General features: G+C 36.3%; 1 protein-coding gene across 4 annotated transcripts in view; it reads left to right on the top strand.

The window, feature by feature from the left end:
• PATJ (PATJ crumbs cell polarity complex component) overlaps positions 1–14995 on the top strand; it is a 361962-nt gene that overhangs the window by 73414 nt on the left and 273553 nt on the right. For all 4 annotated transcript variants that reach the window (XM_019449080.2, XM_019449079.2, XM_019449078.2 and 1 more), the window contains exons 16-17: positions 2609–2770; positions 6048–6179. In XM_019449080.2, the coding sequence (XP_019304625.2) occupies positions 2609–2770; positions 6048–6179 (294 nt within the window). The remainder of the gene's footprint in view (positions 1–2608; positions 2771–6047; positions 6180–14995) is intronic.

The following is a 14995-nucleotide window of genomic DNA, read 5'->3' as shown; positions in this document are numbered from 1 at the left end:
TTTGTATTCTTTGGGTAAATATCCAGTAGTGCCATTGTTGGATTCTAGTGTATTTCTATTTTTAACTTTTTGAGGAACCTTCATACAGTTTTCCACAGTGGCTACGTTCATCCATGTAAACTTGAAAGCATAATCTCACGGTGAGATCTTGGCAGTATTATCACTGTGAAAAGGCATAAACAATCTCGATGGGATAAGATGAATGAGGATTGAATGAGGTAATGCAGTAGGACAATACTTGTAAAGTATTATATACTCTGCAAATGTGTATGTGTGTGTGTTTTCTAATCACAAAGTCTGAGTAATTGAGACTTGATGCCACCTAAGAGGGTCTCCACTTGGAGGGCCTAGAGAAATACTGTGAACTCTAAAATAAAAGTTGGCTTATTCTGAATAATCAAATATAGAAATTTAAAAAAAGCTGTCTAAAGTTAGCCAATAAACTCTTGAACTTTGTGTGTGTGTGTGTGTGTGTGTGTGTGTGTGTGTGTGTAATGTAGCATACTCCTTAGAGCTTAAAACCAGAAACACAAATGTGCTTTGGGGTTAGAACATTGTGCCAAGTCTCAGCCCAGAGCAGCTATTTACAGCAGCCATAAATCCTCTTAGATAGGAATTGGTAATGGGAAATGTGACCAATCCCTTTAGCAGTAGAAAGTAGTGAGGAGGACTACCAGGCACCTGCTGTAATAATTGGAGACAATTCAAATGAATAAATAATGAGCTAAATAAATATTTAAATGTACTCCAAGATAAAAACCTGAAAAGTGATTTTCTAATTTGTTGAAGTAATGTGAAACACAAACTAATACTTGCATGTGGGTAGAATTCCTGCTTTGGTTATATCGGCTTGCTTTATTTCCAGTACAGGGTACTACCCATTTGGGTGATTTTAGAACTTCCTGTGTTTGTGGCACCAGTTGGCACTGTGGACATGATATGACCTGTGAAGGTTGACTGTCAGTTCTTCCAAGGAAAAACCTTTATTAGCTGTTGAACTTGTTGTCCCCTGGCTCCCTTTCATCAGTCATAAAGTCTTGGGAGACGGTATTTACTTTCCTACTAGGACTAGCTCCCTGAAGCACATATGGGTCTCTTTACTAGGTGGTGATTTCTCTGTAAATAATTAGGAGGCAGAGAGATGGCGTCCAGCCTGATCGCTAAGTACTTGTATGTTGCAGGCCTGAGAGTAGTTCCCAGGGACGATTGACTTGGGGCTCGGGCAGCTGCTGATGAGATACTTCCAACGACTCACAGTGTCATATTGTCTGAGAATGACAGATTTTGTGCAAAGGTTTCTTCTCCCAGGAAGTCAGCCCCTCCAGTTATGTGGACATTAACACTGCACCTGTCAGAAATTAATGCCAGACCAGAGATATCTTTAAAACTAATAATGTTGCGGAACCCTCCCAGGAAGGTAGGAGTCCAGTCCAGATGTGAAAAGATGATTTGATGCCTGGATGTATTCATGCCTCAGTTTTGAGGGAGTAGCAGACAGGTCAGCTTTTGGTGGCATTTAGTCAGAACTGGGAGAGCTCCTGGAGCTTAGGTCATATATATATAAAGTTAGAATAGGTTTATCTTTCTAAATCATCTTCGGTGTAAAATATTGTGACTATGCACTAAAATAGGAAATTTAGGAAATTTTTTGGTGGTAAGCACTAAGCATTAGTAAGGAGTAGTTGGTTATCTTTTTGTTCTTTTAAACATATGGGACACACAGGGGCGCCTGGGTGACTCAGTCGGTAAAACATCAGACTTCGTCTCAGGTCGTGATCTCATGGTCTGTGAGTTTGAGCCCTGCATCGAGCTCTGTGTTAACAGCTCGGAGCCTGAAGCCTGCTTCAGATCCTGTGTTTCTCTGTCTCTGCCCCTCCCCCACTCGTGCTCTGTCTCTCTTTCCCTCTCTCAAAAATAAAGAAAAAAGAAAAAAAAGCAACTTAAACACATGGGACATACAAAAAGCAATTGGAAAACTGGCACACTTCCTGTACTTGATGGCTGTGTCAGAGCATGTAAGAATAGAATAGAGGCACACTTATACGTATTTCTTTTTGATCGACAGGGTTTTTCTAGGATTTTCTAGTTTATGGCATGTGAAAAAAAATTTTGACAGCTGAGTATTCTAGATTTTGTTACCTACACATTATAAGCTGAGCAGGTTTTAATTTTAGCCTTAAATTTAGTGTTAATATCTGTTAGTGGTATTTTTATGAAATGAAAAAGCACAAGGAGACCATCTTAGAAAGGTTATCGATGATGTTTAATGTTTAAAGAGAGATGTGTAGATGATAGAATTCAACATCGGAGTCTAGAAAAGAGAAACCATGGAGGTGTGAAAAATTAGGCACATCACTTGTAATCTTCACACGTTATACTTTGTTCACTGAAATTCAGTCAAGGTTTAGCTTTAATTTTTATGCATTTAGTTTTGTACACTTATGCATTAGTTTTTTATGTTTGGTTACTGCTAAAATAACGTGAATACATTTAAACCCTTTGTTTATAGGAAAAATAAAATAATACTGTTTTGATTCTGATGTAAGCATGGGACTTTGGTTTTTTCATTGGGGCCTACTCAGTTCTGACTTGTCCCTTGACTTTCTAGGTCAATGGTGTGCAGCTCTATGGGAAATCTCGCCGAGAAGCAGTCTCCTTTCTCAAAGAAGTGCCGCCTCCCTTTACCTTGGTTTGCTGTCGACGACTCTTTGATGATGAAGCCTCTGTAGATGAACCAAGGACCACTGAAGCCTCTCTTCCCAAGATAGAGGTACTAACTGAATATGGTTCCCATATGCGGTTCCCATAGGAATGCCCGTTCATCCAGGATGCCCTGGAGAGTGTATTTGGATAGGAAGGGAGGGGAGACACTTCTTCCCTCTTTTATATGACTAAAGTAGCACTCACAGGCAACAATGCATAGCTTTTCAAACTGTTACTTTTCATTTAACATCATAAAACCTTTTTTTCTTCCTTTTTTAATTTTTTTAACTTGAAATGGTGGAGATATTAACATGCATGCACTTTGATTTTAGAGAACTTTTTTTTTTTTTTTTAGTAATTTCCTGGGCTCATTACTTCTGGATCCCAGTTCAACTCAGTTCATCTTAAGTTTAAGATGGTGATGAGTGTTAAATATCTAATGGACTTCCCTTTTTCAGAGCCTTAAAAATATGAAGATCTATGACCGGTTTTGAAGTGAGTAAAAATTGCTATAAAAGCCTTCAGAAGGTCAGAGAAGAATATAACATTTTCTGTGCTCTTGGTACTCTTTTTTTTTTTGTTTTGTTTTTTAATTTTTTTTTTATTTTAAAGAACATTGTGATTATGAAAACAGTTTTAAGCACATGCTTTGCCATTTTATGCCATTTGTAACCTCATCTTTCATGCCGCTTTCCCTACCCCTCCCCCCTTTCCAGACTCTTACAGGTTATAATTCTATTAACACCAGTTTACGTACACAGAGCCTTTTACCTGCCTGTGGTCTGAATTTCAACATATATGGACTCTAACTGTGCCTCTGCCACTTAATGATTGTGAATCTTGGAGCAGATAACTTCCTTTGAATATTCATCTTCTTTTGAAAATTGGGGATCCTTATAGTACTTACCACCCTCATCAGTTTGTGTGAGAAGGAAATGAAATACTATGTGCACAGTTCTTAGTGCAATGCCTTCCACGTGGAAAGTGCTCAGGAAAAGTTAACTATAGCTCTTGACTCTTCCAGTCCACCCATCTTTGTTTACTAATTTCCTAAAGTATGTAAGAGGCTAGCACTGTCGTAGGTCACAAAGTCTTTCATGCGACATGACAACCCCGCTCCCGCTTAAGCCATATCTTAGAATTAATTTGTGTCTCATAGTGTTTTTATTCTGTACTGGGTGTACAAGAATTGTCCCACCCATTATTGATTATTGATTGACAATCTTTTTTTTTTAATGTTTATCTTTGGTAAAACCTATTTCAAAGAAGAGACTCGAATCACTTTTGTGATTCTTACTATCGTACTAAAATTCAGTGTGGATGAGGGCTTACCTCTAAAGGTTGATAAAAATGCCTTTAATCAAATCTTACAGGGTGTGTAAATCACCAACCCAGCTTGCTGACTCTGTGCTCCCATCTGTCATCCTTTACCACAATGGGTAAACAACAGCTTTGAATTATTCTAAATGTCAACCTTGCTGCCCATTAGTTGATTGCTTTCTATTCTGTAAATACAGAGTTAGGCAGAATTGATTCTATCAGAGTGATATATCTCAGGTTGGAGTATAATATCCTACATACCTTAGATGCCTTGAAATTTCTGTAAGCTTAGGTTTTATAAGTGTATGCGGTTTCTTAAAATCCTGGCTTTCTTTTCCATCTGTCTTTGTTTTTTGTTTTTTGTTTTTTTTTTTCCATTTATCCCTATATCATCTTAGGTTCTTAAACCTTATCTGGTTAGACAACTTAGCCAAAATTCTAATGCTCATTAATCATTGAGGATATTAAATGCACAGCAAAACATCAATCACATCGTATTAGGTATTGGAACTTTACTTTTTTGGAAGGTATAATGTTTTCTTTTTAAATATCATTTCCTCACATCAGACTGATATATACAGAGGTTACTGATTCAGTGAATCCCCCTAATTTCAAGTTTTGTAATTCAAGAACCCAGAAATTGTTCCCATGTTTCGATTCAATCCACCATGAATTGAGTATTGACTTTCCATGTCCTGTGGGGACAGTTTGAGATCTGGACCAACCCTAACTTTAAAAATGTTTTTGTACTTGCTCTGGTGCCTTGCTCTTCCACATTAGAGGGGCCTCCTCCCTTTGATTTCATTAAATGGATTTTCTTATGCAAGTCACTCAAAATTACATTCATAGGAATGATGCACTTTGATTTTATTTACTAAGAGCACCCAAAGTTTTAAGAAGTCTACTTTGAAAAATTAGTCCATAGCTTTATTTAGAAAGTTTCAAGGGAAATGCAAAGATGGATGATTTGTTAATGTATTGAACAAATATTTATCAAGTGCCTAGTGCACGCCAGGCTGTATTGTGGGCTGAGCAGATAACCATTGGTAAACTCCATGGTAGCCCACACAGAATTTCCATTCTAGCCTGTCGTTTTGTTAGTTGCTACAAAGAAAAAGAAGATAATTTTTGAGCTTTAGGTAGAAGTTCAGAGTATTTTGAGCAAGATAGATCATATAAAAAATAATACCATGCTATAAATAGTATTGAAAACTGAAAGCAGCTTCTCTCCTTCTGTGTAGTTGACTCATTGACCCACTATGATTTAGCTTCCTAGAATTCCATATAGCAGTGACTCTTTTACCTAAAAGGAGGGAAGGAGTCTGGAATAGGGGGACTCAGGAGTGTGAAGTCAAGGAAAATAACCAAGGATCTCTGTATCGAATAGTTTTGCTGGCTTATGTCCTCCATCCAAGACCAGATCTTCTTTATTTCAACTCAGTGATTTTTTTTTTTAATCTGGTATTTAGACCTTCACAATTCACAAGGACTTGGGGTTTTTCCCACTTTGTTTTTCTAGTGAAGTTTTTCTTAACTTCCAGGAGCCAACAGAAGTGGTTTCCCTTTTGTCTTACACTAGTCTCTCTCTTTGTTGGCATCTTTCTGTCTCTCACTGTAATTGTGAATTCAGGTATTGCTACTTAAATATCTTATAAACTTTGACTTTGTATGGTATTTACATTTTTTCTTAAATCACATATTTTTCCTTTTATGCTTCTAATGGGATGACAGACCTCATTGAAGTATAAGAGGTCAGTGTCAATATTTTGAATGAAACAGTTACTTACATTTAAAAAAAAATCCAACTGTATGAGCAGCCTGCATTTTTAAGTACTTGAATTTTCTTGAGGATCTTATCCTAGAGTGTGTGTACCCCAGCGCATGCCCCTTTTGAAAAGATTATAAACTATGCATGCCAAAGAGAATTCCCAGTTGAGAAGAAGCTATGAGATTCCTGATATGTTAATTCTTTTCAGAATTGAAAGGACAATGTTTTGAAGCATTTATCTTCTTTGGTGTTTCAGGCTGACCACAGTGTAGATGTCCATACTGAAGATGATGATGATGGGGAATTAGCATTATGGTCTCCTGAAGTCAAGATAGTTGAACTTGTAAAAGATCATAAAGGCTTGGGATTCAGCATTTTGGATTACCAGGTATAAAAATCTATATTGAGTTTCTGGAGGGATTTGTTTGTTTTAAAGGTATGTGAAAAAGTAGTTATTTAAGGCACCCACTAGGGAAAACTGAATGATTTGATGTATAATGCTATCATCCAAAGACAGGTGTTAAAATTCCCATTGTTACCTTTGCAACTGGTAGCTTTCTTAGTGAATAAAATGATGGGTGATATAATAATTGAATAGTGAGGGAAGCAATAGTTTTATACCCATGGATGCTTTTAGAAACTGGAGCTTGAAAAAATTTTTTAAATTATTTATTTTGAGAGAGAGAGAGAGAGAATGTGAGCAGAGGAGGGGCAGGGAAAGAGGGAGAGAGAGAGAATCCCAAGCAGGCTCCTCTCTGTCAGTGTGGAGCCCGATGACGGGCTCAGCCTCACGACCGCAAAACCACAACCCGAGCTGATATCAAAAGTCCAATGCTCAACCAACTGAGCCACCTAGGTGACCCTTCAAGAATTTTTTTAGATGGAGGGATTGTTTTCCCCAGCTTAAAAAAATTTTTTTTTAAAAATATTATTTATTTTTGAAAGAGAGAACAGGGGAGGAGCAGAGAGAGAAGGAGACACAGACACAGAATCTGAATCAGGTTCTAGATTCTGGGCTGTCAGCATGGAGCCCAACACGAGGCTCGAACCCACAAACCGTGAGATCGTGACCTGAGCCAAAGTTGGACACTCAACTGACTGAGCCACCCAGCTGCCCCTTCCCCAGCTTTATTGAAATATGTTTCACATACCATAACATTCATGCATTTCAGGCATGACATTTGGTTGTTCTTAGTATATTCAGAGTTGTGCAACCATCACCACAGTCTTAATTTTAGAACACTTCATCACCGCAGAAAGAAACCCCATCCACATGATAGTCATTCATTCCTAATTCTCTCTTCTCTTTCCCCTTCACATGAAGGTTTTTATTGTTTTGCTTTTCTGTTAACAGAAATGTTCTTGATGAAACTATGTATTTGTATTTACTATAGGACACATGACATTTATTTATATGTACTCCGATTATAATTAGAGTCAAGTCACTAATGTATTTGGGAGGAGGTGTGTGTGAAAGATCCCAATAAGACATCTATCTATATGTTGTATCAGTTTACCAGTTTACAGTATTTTTAGACCTTCTGATTATCATGGGGAATTTAGAACTGTTGGCAAAAAAGCTCTTCACTTTTAAGATGCATATTTTAATACTTTAGTGCTGCCTAAACACATTGTGGTTTAATAAAGCAAAATGTACTCTATCAAAGCACATAAAATGCCAAGTGATATAAAAATCAATTTTTTTAATATAATAAGGCATTCGGGAACAGATTAAAAGAAAAATACTTTGAGCATTATGTAAGAACATTAAATTCCATATTTAGGCAGTATGATTTAAGATTACTGAAATAGATTGTTCATTTTTGCTGGCATATTTCTATGCCAGATAACCCTCTCTGTTATTAGAACTTTTCTTTGGAATATTACTGAATTATGATTTGCTGATTCTAAATAATGCATAATTGGGGAGATATTTTTATCAAGAAATATCAATACTGTAAGATTCTAGAAGCTTATATTATTGGTTAATATAAGGATATATAAAACAAATTTTAGGTACTACCTCAATTTTTCTTCCCCCGTATATCCTTATTACCTACCATATGGTAAATGATAAATATTTGCAGAATATTTTAAACTGAATAAAGAGAGTGCATGTGTGTGTATGTGGGGGAGGGGCAGAAAGAGAGGGAGAGAGAGAATCCCTCTGACAGTGCAGAGCCCAATGCAAGGCTCAAACCCACAAACCATGAGATCATGACCTGAGCAGAAGTCAAAAGTCTGACGCTCAACTGACAGAGCCATGCAGGCACCTCTAGGTTAGCCAAAATTAACTGGAACTAAATGAACACATCCAACGAAATTTATTGTTTACCATTTTGATCATTAGGATTTAGTTTAGAAAACACCTTTCAGATGTAGTGTTAGATATTCAGGTACATTTCCATTATCATTGGAGCTATATGTATTTGCATTATTACATAAGGTATTAAAATGGTCATGCTTACCCTCTTAAATGACATTATCTGCAAGCTTTATATTTCGAATATTGCCCATGTTAAAGCAGAGAAGTGTTTCAGAAATAAAAACCAAACCAAACTTCAGTAAAGGATAGAAAGAAAAGTTTGATAGTCCTTAAGAATTTAACCTCTAGTTAACAGAAGAATTCTTTTAGCAGTTCTGAGCTTTACACTTAAAAATAGTTCCAAATATGGAAAATTTCTTTCTTCACCACATTCCTGTAGGTATGACATGTAGCATACTTTGGTTTTTTGAAATTTATTTTTATTTATAAAATTCTAGGGGCACCTGGGTGACTCAATCAGTTAAGCATTGGACTCTTAATTTCGGCTCAGATCGTAGTCTCACAGTTGTCAGATTGAGCCCCATGTGGGCTCTGTGCTGGGCATGGAGGCTGCTGCTTAGAATTCTCTCCTCTCTCTTTCTGTCCCACCCTTGCTTATGCTCACTCTAGCGTGCACGCTCTCTGTCTCTTTCTCTCTCTATCTCTCAGAAAAAAAAACGCTTACATATAAATGCCAATGAGGGGTACCTGCCTGGGTGGCTCAGTCGGTTAAGTGTCTGACTCTCGATTTCAGCTCAGAGCATAATCTCACAGTTGATGAGTTCGAGCCCTGTATTGGGCTCTACGCTCACTGTGTGGTACCTGCTTGGGATTCTCTCTCTCCCTCCCTGCTCCCCCCTCCCCCCACCCCACTCTGCTGCTCTCCCACTTGTGTATTCTCTCTCTCTCTCTCTCTCTCTCTCTCTCTCTCTGTTTCTCTCAAAATAAACTTAAAAAATAAAATAAAATTCTAGGTTTTTCCCCCATCTTCCTCATAATCATCGTTACATATACAGACATTTCTCTACAAATTATATAAAGTAATTTTGCTGCAAAAGAAGTGTTAGATACTCCTTTTGCCTTTGTGCTTCTCAGAGAACTGATGGAAAAATATTTCATTTTTGAAATGCTACTTTGATTCATATTAAAGTGCTCAGCTTATTTACTTCTGTAGCTAACCCTTGGGAGAAAAAACATTCAATCTTGAACTGAACTTTTTTCTTAAGTCCATTTACTTACAGCTGTATTCGGCACGTTTTCACCATTTGTCAGTGGTATGTAGAACTATTAAACACTATGACATTTAGATGACACATAAACACAATTTAAAATTTGGATTGGGGCAAGTTAATTAATTGGTTATATTGTCTCTTGTTGTAATTAGGTAATAAATTCTAAAGTTCAAACATTTTTTGCAAGGCCAGGTGAAGGTGTAGCAAAAGTCATGAAAGGCCATGTTCCTGGCTATTATTGTATTTAATATATCCTGTATGAATTTATTAGGTAGCTGAATAGGACCAATGCAAACCCACCCCCATCCCATTCTCCCTCTTAGTACATTTAGAATAAGAATACCGTAGAAACATTTTGGCCACCAGAGGAAAGTTTTAGGACAGTGGGAGAGCTTCCCGGTGGTAAAGGACTGCATTAGCAATATTGAAGAGATTGAAAATTTACTTTGCAATAGTAATTTCTCACCAGTTTTTCTCTAGAATAGTAAGAACTTTCTCAAGAACCTGACTAAATGATATACAGCATCTGTTGTACTGGTACTTACGCAATTTCTTCATCTATAAAATGGGGATAATGTCTAGCTCAAAGGATTGGTGTGGATTAAGTAAATTAATGTGTAAAGAAGTGGGAAATGTTAACATTACGATGGGTATATGAATATCGATAATCATCCAACTTAGAAAATAAACTACAGAAGTCTTGATATTGTCCTTTAATATATAGCCGTACTACAATATATTTGTACTGTCAATTTTTAGCCATCTATTTAGGAAAATTAATAAGTAGATGCCTTTGTTTAGTGAAGTCTAAATTTAATTGTAAAATTATATTCTAAAATGCAGCCAACTCTTGATAAACCATATGTGAATTATCCAATTGTGGATTATTGGCCAGCAATTTGCTTTTTACATAAATTGAACTGAACCTTAGGAAAAGATGAGCGAGCAGATAAAGGATGCTGAATTGGCCATGGAACTATGGGGTGGCTTCCTGGATAGGTGAAAGTCTGGAAATGCAAAGTGGAAATACATTTTCATGAAAGCCATTTAAAACAGATTGGGACAAAGCAAAAGGAGATAGTGACAGGGAAGACATCGTAAATGTGATTCAGGTGGTAAGCCTCCTCATTAGATTTTAAGATAAAGTGATACTAGCTTTATTGGCTGGGATTTGAATGGAGGTAGGATATTTATTAGTTTCAAATATTTCTAGGCACTACTCCATGTAGTGGCTAGTTAAAATCCTGTCCTATATATGTACCATGTTAGAAGGGTCATTTGTCACTATAATATTATATCTTGTAAGATAGTGCCATGGAAAACAGTGATGTGCCTAATTTATCAAGAACATGAATATAATGGCTTAACTGTATACTCTGTTTCTAAGCAACATAAAACTTCAGAAATTTTTTATAATTTTTTATGGTATAATTTCTTGCCAGTTTCTAGATGTGGTTTACATATTGTGCTCGAGTTATCTTTGTCTCAATCGCGTAATGTCTTTATTCCTTGGAATCGTACTAATACTCATACTAATCCTAATATTAATACAACTAAAACTAATACAAATCCAGTAATAATCGCTAACGTTTACTGAGTGTTTACTGTTTGCTGGGCATTGTTCTGATTGTTTTACGTACGTATTCCTTGCAAGAACCCTATGGACTAGGTGCTATTATTATTTATTTTTTTAATGTTTTATTTATTTTTGAGAGAGAGAAAGAGACAGAGCATGAGTAGTGGAGGTGAAAAGAGAGGGAGACACAGAATCTGAAGCAGGCTCCAGGGTTTGAGCTGTCAGCACAGAGCCCAATGCTGGACTCAAACCCACGAACCATGAGATCATGACCTGAACTGAAGTCAGACGCCTAACCAACTGAGCCATCCAGATGTCCCATGACTTTTTTTTTTAATGTTTATTTATTTTTGAGAGAGAGAGAGAGAGAGCATGAGCAGGGGAGGGGCAGAGAGAGAAGGAGACACAGAATCTGAAGCAGGCTCCAGGCTCTGAGCTGTCAGTACAGAGCCCGACACGGGGCTTGAACTCATGAACCATGAGATCGTGACCTGAGCCTAAGTTGGATGCTCAACTGACTGAGCCACCAAGGTGCCCCAAGAGTAGGTGCTATTATCCTCATTTTTGAAGTGAGGAACCTGAGGCACAGAGAGGTTACATAACTAGTCCAAGTTCATACAGCTAGTATGTGGCAGAACTAGAATTTGAACTCAAGCAGTTGGCTCCCAGAATCTATGCTTTTAGCTACCATATTATGCTGTTCCTTTCATGATGCATGCATTTTATTACAGGAGATCTTTGTACTAAATTTATTACAGCAGATCTTCCTGTTTTTCCAGCTTGCAAAAAAATTTCATATCTTAAAGACAAGTTGCTAGATAGTATTCTCATTTTTAATGCTTATCTGGAAGTTTAGTAAGTATTAAAAATTAATATAGTGTCCTCATACACATTTTCTAAGAGCTAGTGTTTATTGTTTCCAATGAAAATAATTACAAATTTAAGTATCCTAAATTAGTGCTACTAATTTGTTGTGGGCTAGTGTTCAATAATGAAGCAATTATTAGTAGTATGAGTCTGTAATTTTTAATTTCTACCAAAAATCTTGAAATAAATTTAGAATCATGTGGATTTCACCTTAGGTTGACCTTATGTATTAAAGACGGCAAGTGGATATTTTCTGGTGTTTTGATTTATGTTGAACTTCGAATAACCCCTCATGATTATAATTCACTGGAAATGTTTGACATTAGCCAATTTTTGAACATTAGCCATGATATTGCCATTCTTAGTACTTTTGAATTTCAGTGATTTAGAAGGTAAAATTTATTAACCAATAATTCTCCTTCCTCCCACATCCCAGTCCTCGTTTCTCTCCCCTCCTGATATGGACAGACTCAATTTTTGCCAAAGCCGATATTTTTAAAAGACTTTGGGTTTATCTCAGACTCTAAGATAGATAAAAATAGAAAGCATAATAGCACAGCCATTGAGAGGTGATTCACACATAAATACTGTTAGCAATATTTTAAAAAGTTGTTTGAAAGACCAAAGACGAATGATGATTTGTTAAAAATAATAGTGAAAATATTCCTCTGTATAAAAAAAAGATTAATTTTTCTTAACAGAAGAAATGGGTTATAAAGCCCAAAGAGTATGAATATGAATGACTATAGTATTGCTGAGTCTTGGATATGGTATGGCTTAGTGTTTGTTAGAAAAACTTAGTATGTAGTTTTTGCCTGACTTTTTCCTAACTCCATTAGATGAATTCTCTTTAAAAGATTTAAAAAGTTATAGGAAGAGATTGTGTAAGTTTCATGTATTTGGCATTAAATTGGCTTTATTCTAAATTTTTTTAATGTTTATTATTTATTTTTGAAAGAGAGAGACCGAATGTGAGAAGGGGAGGGGGAGAGAAAGAAGACACAGAATCCTAAGTAGGCTCCAGGCTCTGAGCTGTCAGCACAGAGCCTGACGCAGGGCTCGAACTTACCGTGAGATCATAACCTGGGCCAAAGTTGAACACTCCATTGACTGCGCCACTCAGGTGCCCCTAAATTGGCTTTTTTCTTATATGTGCAACAGAATGACTTCCTCTGAACGTAAGGAATGTTTTTAAAATAAGTGATACATACATATGGCATAAAAATTCAAAGTACATAAAGGTATCCTGTGAAAAGTAAGTCTACCTCTGACCATAGTCCCTTCACTTCTCCTAGATAAAAACTCCTGTTTTTCTTGTCTCTTTTCAGAGATATATTATACATACAAAGTAATAAAAGTAGTAGTTTAAAAAAAATTTTTTTTACATATAAATGGAGTATGTCAAACATACTTTAAGCACATTGTGTTTTATCTCAGTTATATGTTCTTTCATTTTGGTATTTATAGATCTATGTAATTCTTTTTAATAACCGCATAGTATATTATTATTGATGTATAGTAATTTATTTAACCAATCTCCTGTACCTATTTAGTGGGCATTTCAAATGTAGCTATAGTGGATATCCTTGTCATACTCTTTTGTAAAAAGGTGGGGATGATTCTTAGGATGAATTCCTAGAATTGCTCATCAAAAGAGCACATATCTTTTAAATTTTGGTACATTTTTACTAAATTGCTTGCATATAACCATTTGTGAGACTCCTATGTATTTAGACTACTTAAAATTGATGCCTTCTTATGTAGTGTCATTTCTTTAATTAGATAATTCTCTGGAAAACAAAGTCTAAGCAGGTGCCTAATTCATGAATTTGCTAATGATTTTCCATGCTATGGACAGATTAATAAGTGATAGCAATGTATAACTATTCATTTTGTTTCGACTTTATATTGGCAGTAATTAATTGTTGTATTTACTTTAAAAAATTTTTAATGTTTATTTATTTTTGAGAGAGAAACAACGTGAGTGGGAGAGGGGCAGAAAGAGAGAGAGACACACACACACACACACACACACACACACACACACACACACACACACACAGAATCCAAAGCAGGCTTCAGGCTCTGAGCTGTCAGCATGGAGCCTGACCTGGGGCTTGAACTCACGAACTGTGAGATCATGACATGAGCTCCGGTCGGACGCTTAACTGACTGAGCCATCCAGGCATCCCGGCAGTAATTAATTTATTGGTTTTTGAAGCTAAGGGCATAAATGGTTTATATTCATACAATGCTGCTAGTGCCCAAAAGTCTATTCCTATTTCTTCTATCAGTTTTAATCTTGTTTATGAGAAAACTTGAGTTTATAAAGAGAAGCAATTAAGGATTTTAATTTTTGCTATTTTAGGTGAATGCTGTTAAGAATACATAGTGTTCACTAACTTGTGGAAGTCCAGTATCTTTGTGTTCTTATTAGGCGATTAGTTCATAGACTTTAAGATATAGAATTAGATAGGTATCAACATAATTTTAACATATAATACAGCCTATGTTAGTAATATTAAAAAGCCAATTACAAACCTACACTAATTCCAGAATCTAAGACACGGAGGATATACTATATAGCTACACTTTCATGCTCAAGGGATCTCATAACATGGACACCAATATCTTGTTGATTTTTTCTTTTGTTGCTTATGTCTTTTTTTTTTTTAAAGGAGTTCTTTGGGTTTACTTCACCCAGGTAGGATTAAGACAGTAAGACTGAGAAAAATGCCATCAATCTGCTACTAATGGTCGTATACATGTTCTCATAAATATATCCTCCTATAGCTTGCTGTTGAACAAACCACACATCTGCATTTAAAGGTCACTTTTGCTTAATGGAACTTGGGACTGATAAAGGCTATTCTGTGCTCATCCCTGATTCCTGTCCACATTTATTTTTATTAACATCAAAGTACTGTAAGCTTCAGTGCCAACTGGGGTGAAGATTTCTTTTCACAGAGGATTTGCTCCCTTTCCCTCTATGGGAAAGTTCTGTATCCTTTAAATCATTTTAAGCTGCTTCATTTGAAAAATAATTCTTAGTAGTGTGTTCATGGAGTGGATTGATTGTGGCTAGTGGGGAAATTCTCTCATGGCTTAAAGATTGCTTTTCAAGCCTGCGAAGTGGGTGAATGAAGGGAGCCCACTCCTGGTGTGTGGAGTTTGTACTGTGCTCAGGATGATGACTGACTTCCAAAAACCACAGTTCAGCAAGA

This window comes from Panthera pardus, unplaced genomic scaffold (assembly GCF_024362965.1).
Source record: "Panthera pardus isolate Hobbes unplaced genomic scaffold, ASM2436296v1 HiC_scaffold_11, whole genome shotgun sequence".
Taxonomy (NCBI): domain Eukaryota; kingdom Metazoa; phylum Chordata; class Mammalia; order Carnivora; family Felidae; genus Panthera; species Panthera pardus.
This window is presented reverse-complemented; position numbering and strand designations above follow the sequence as displayed.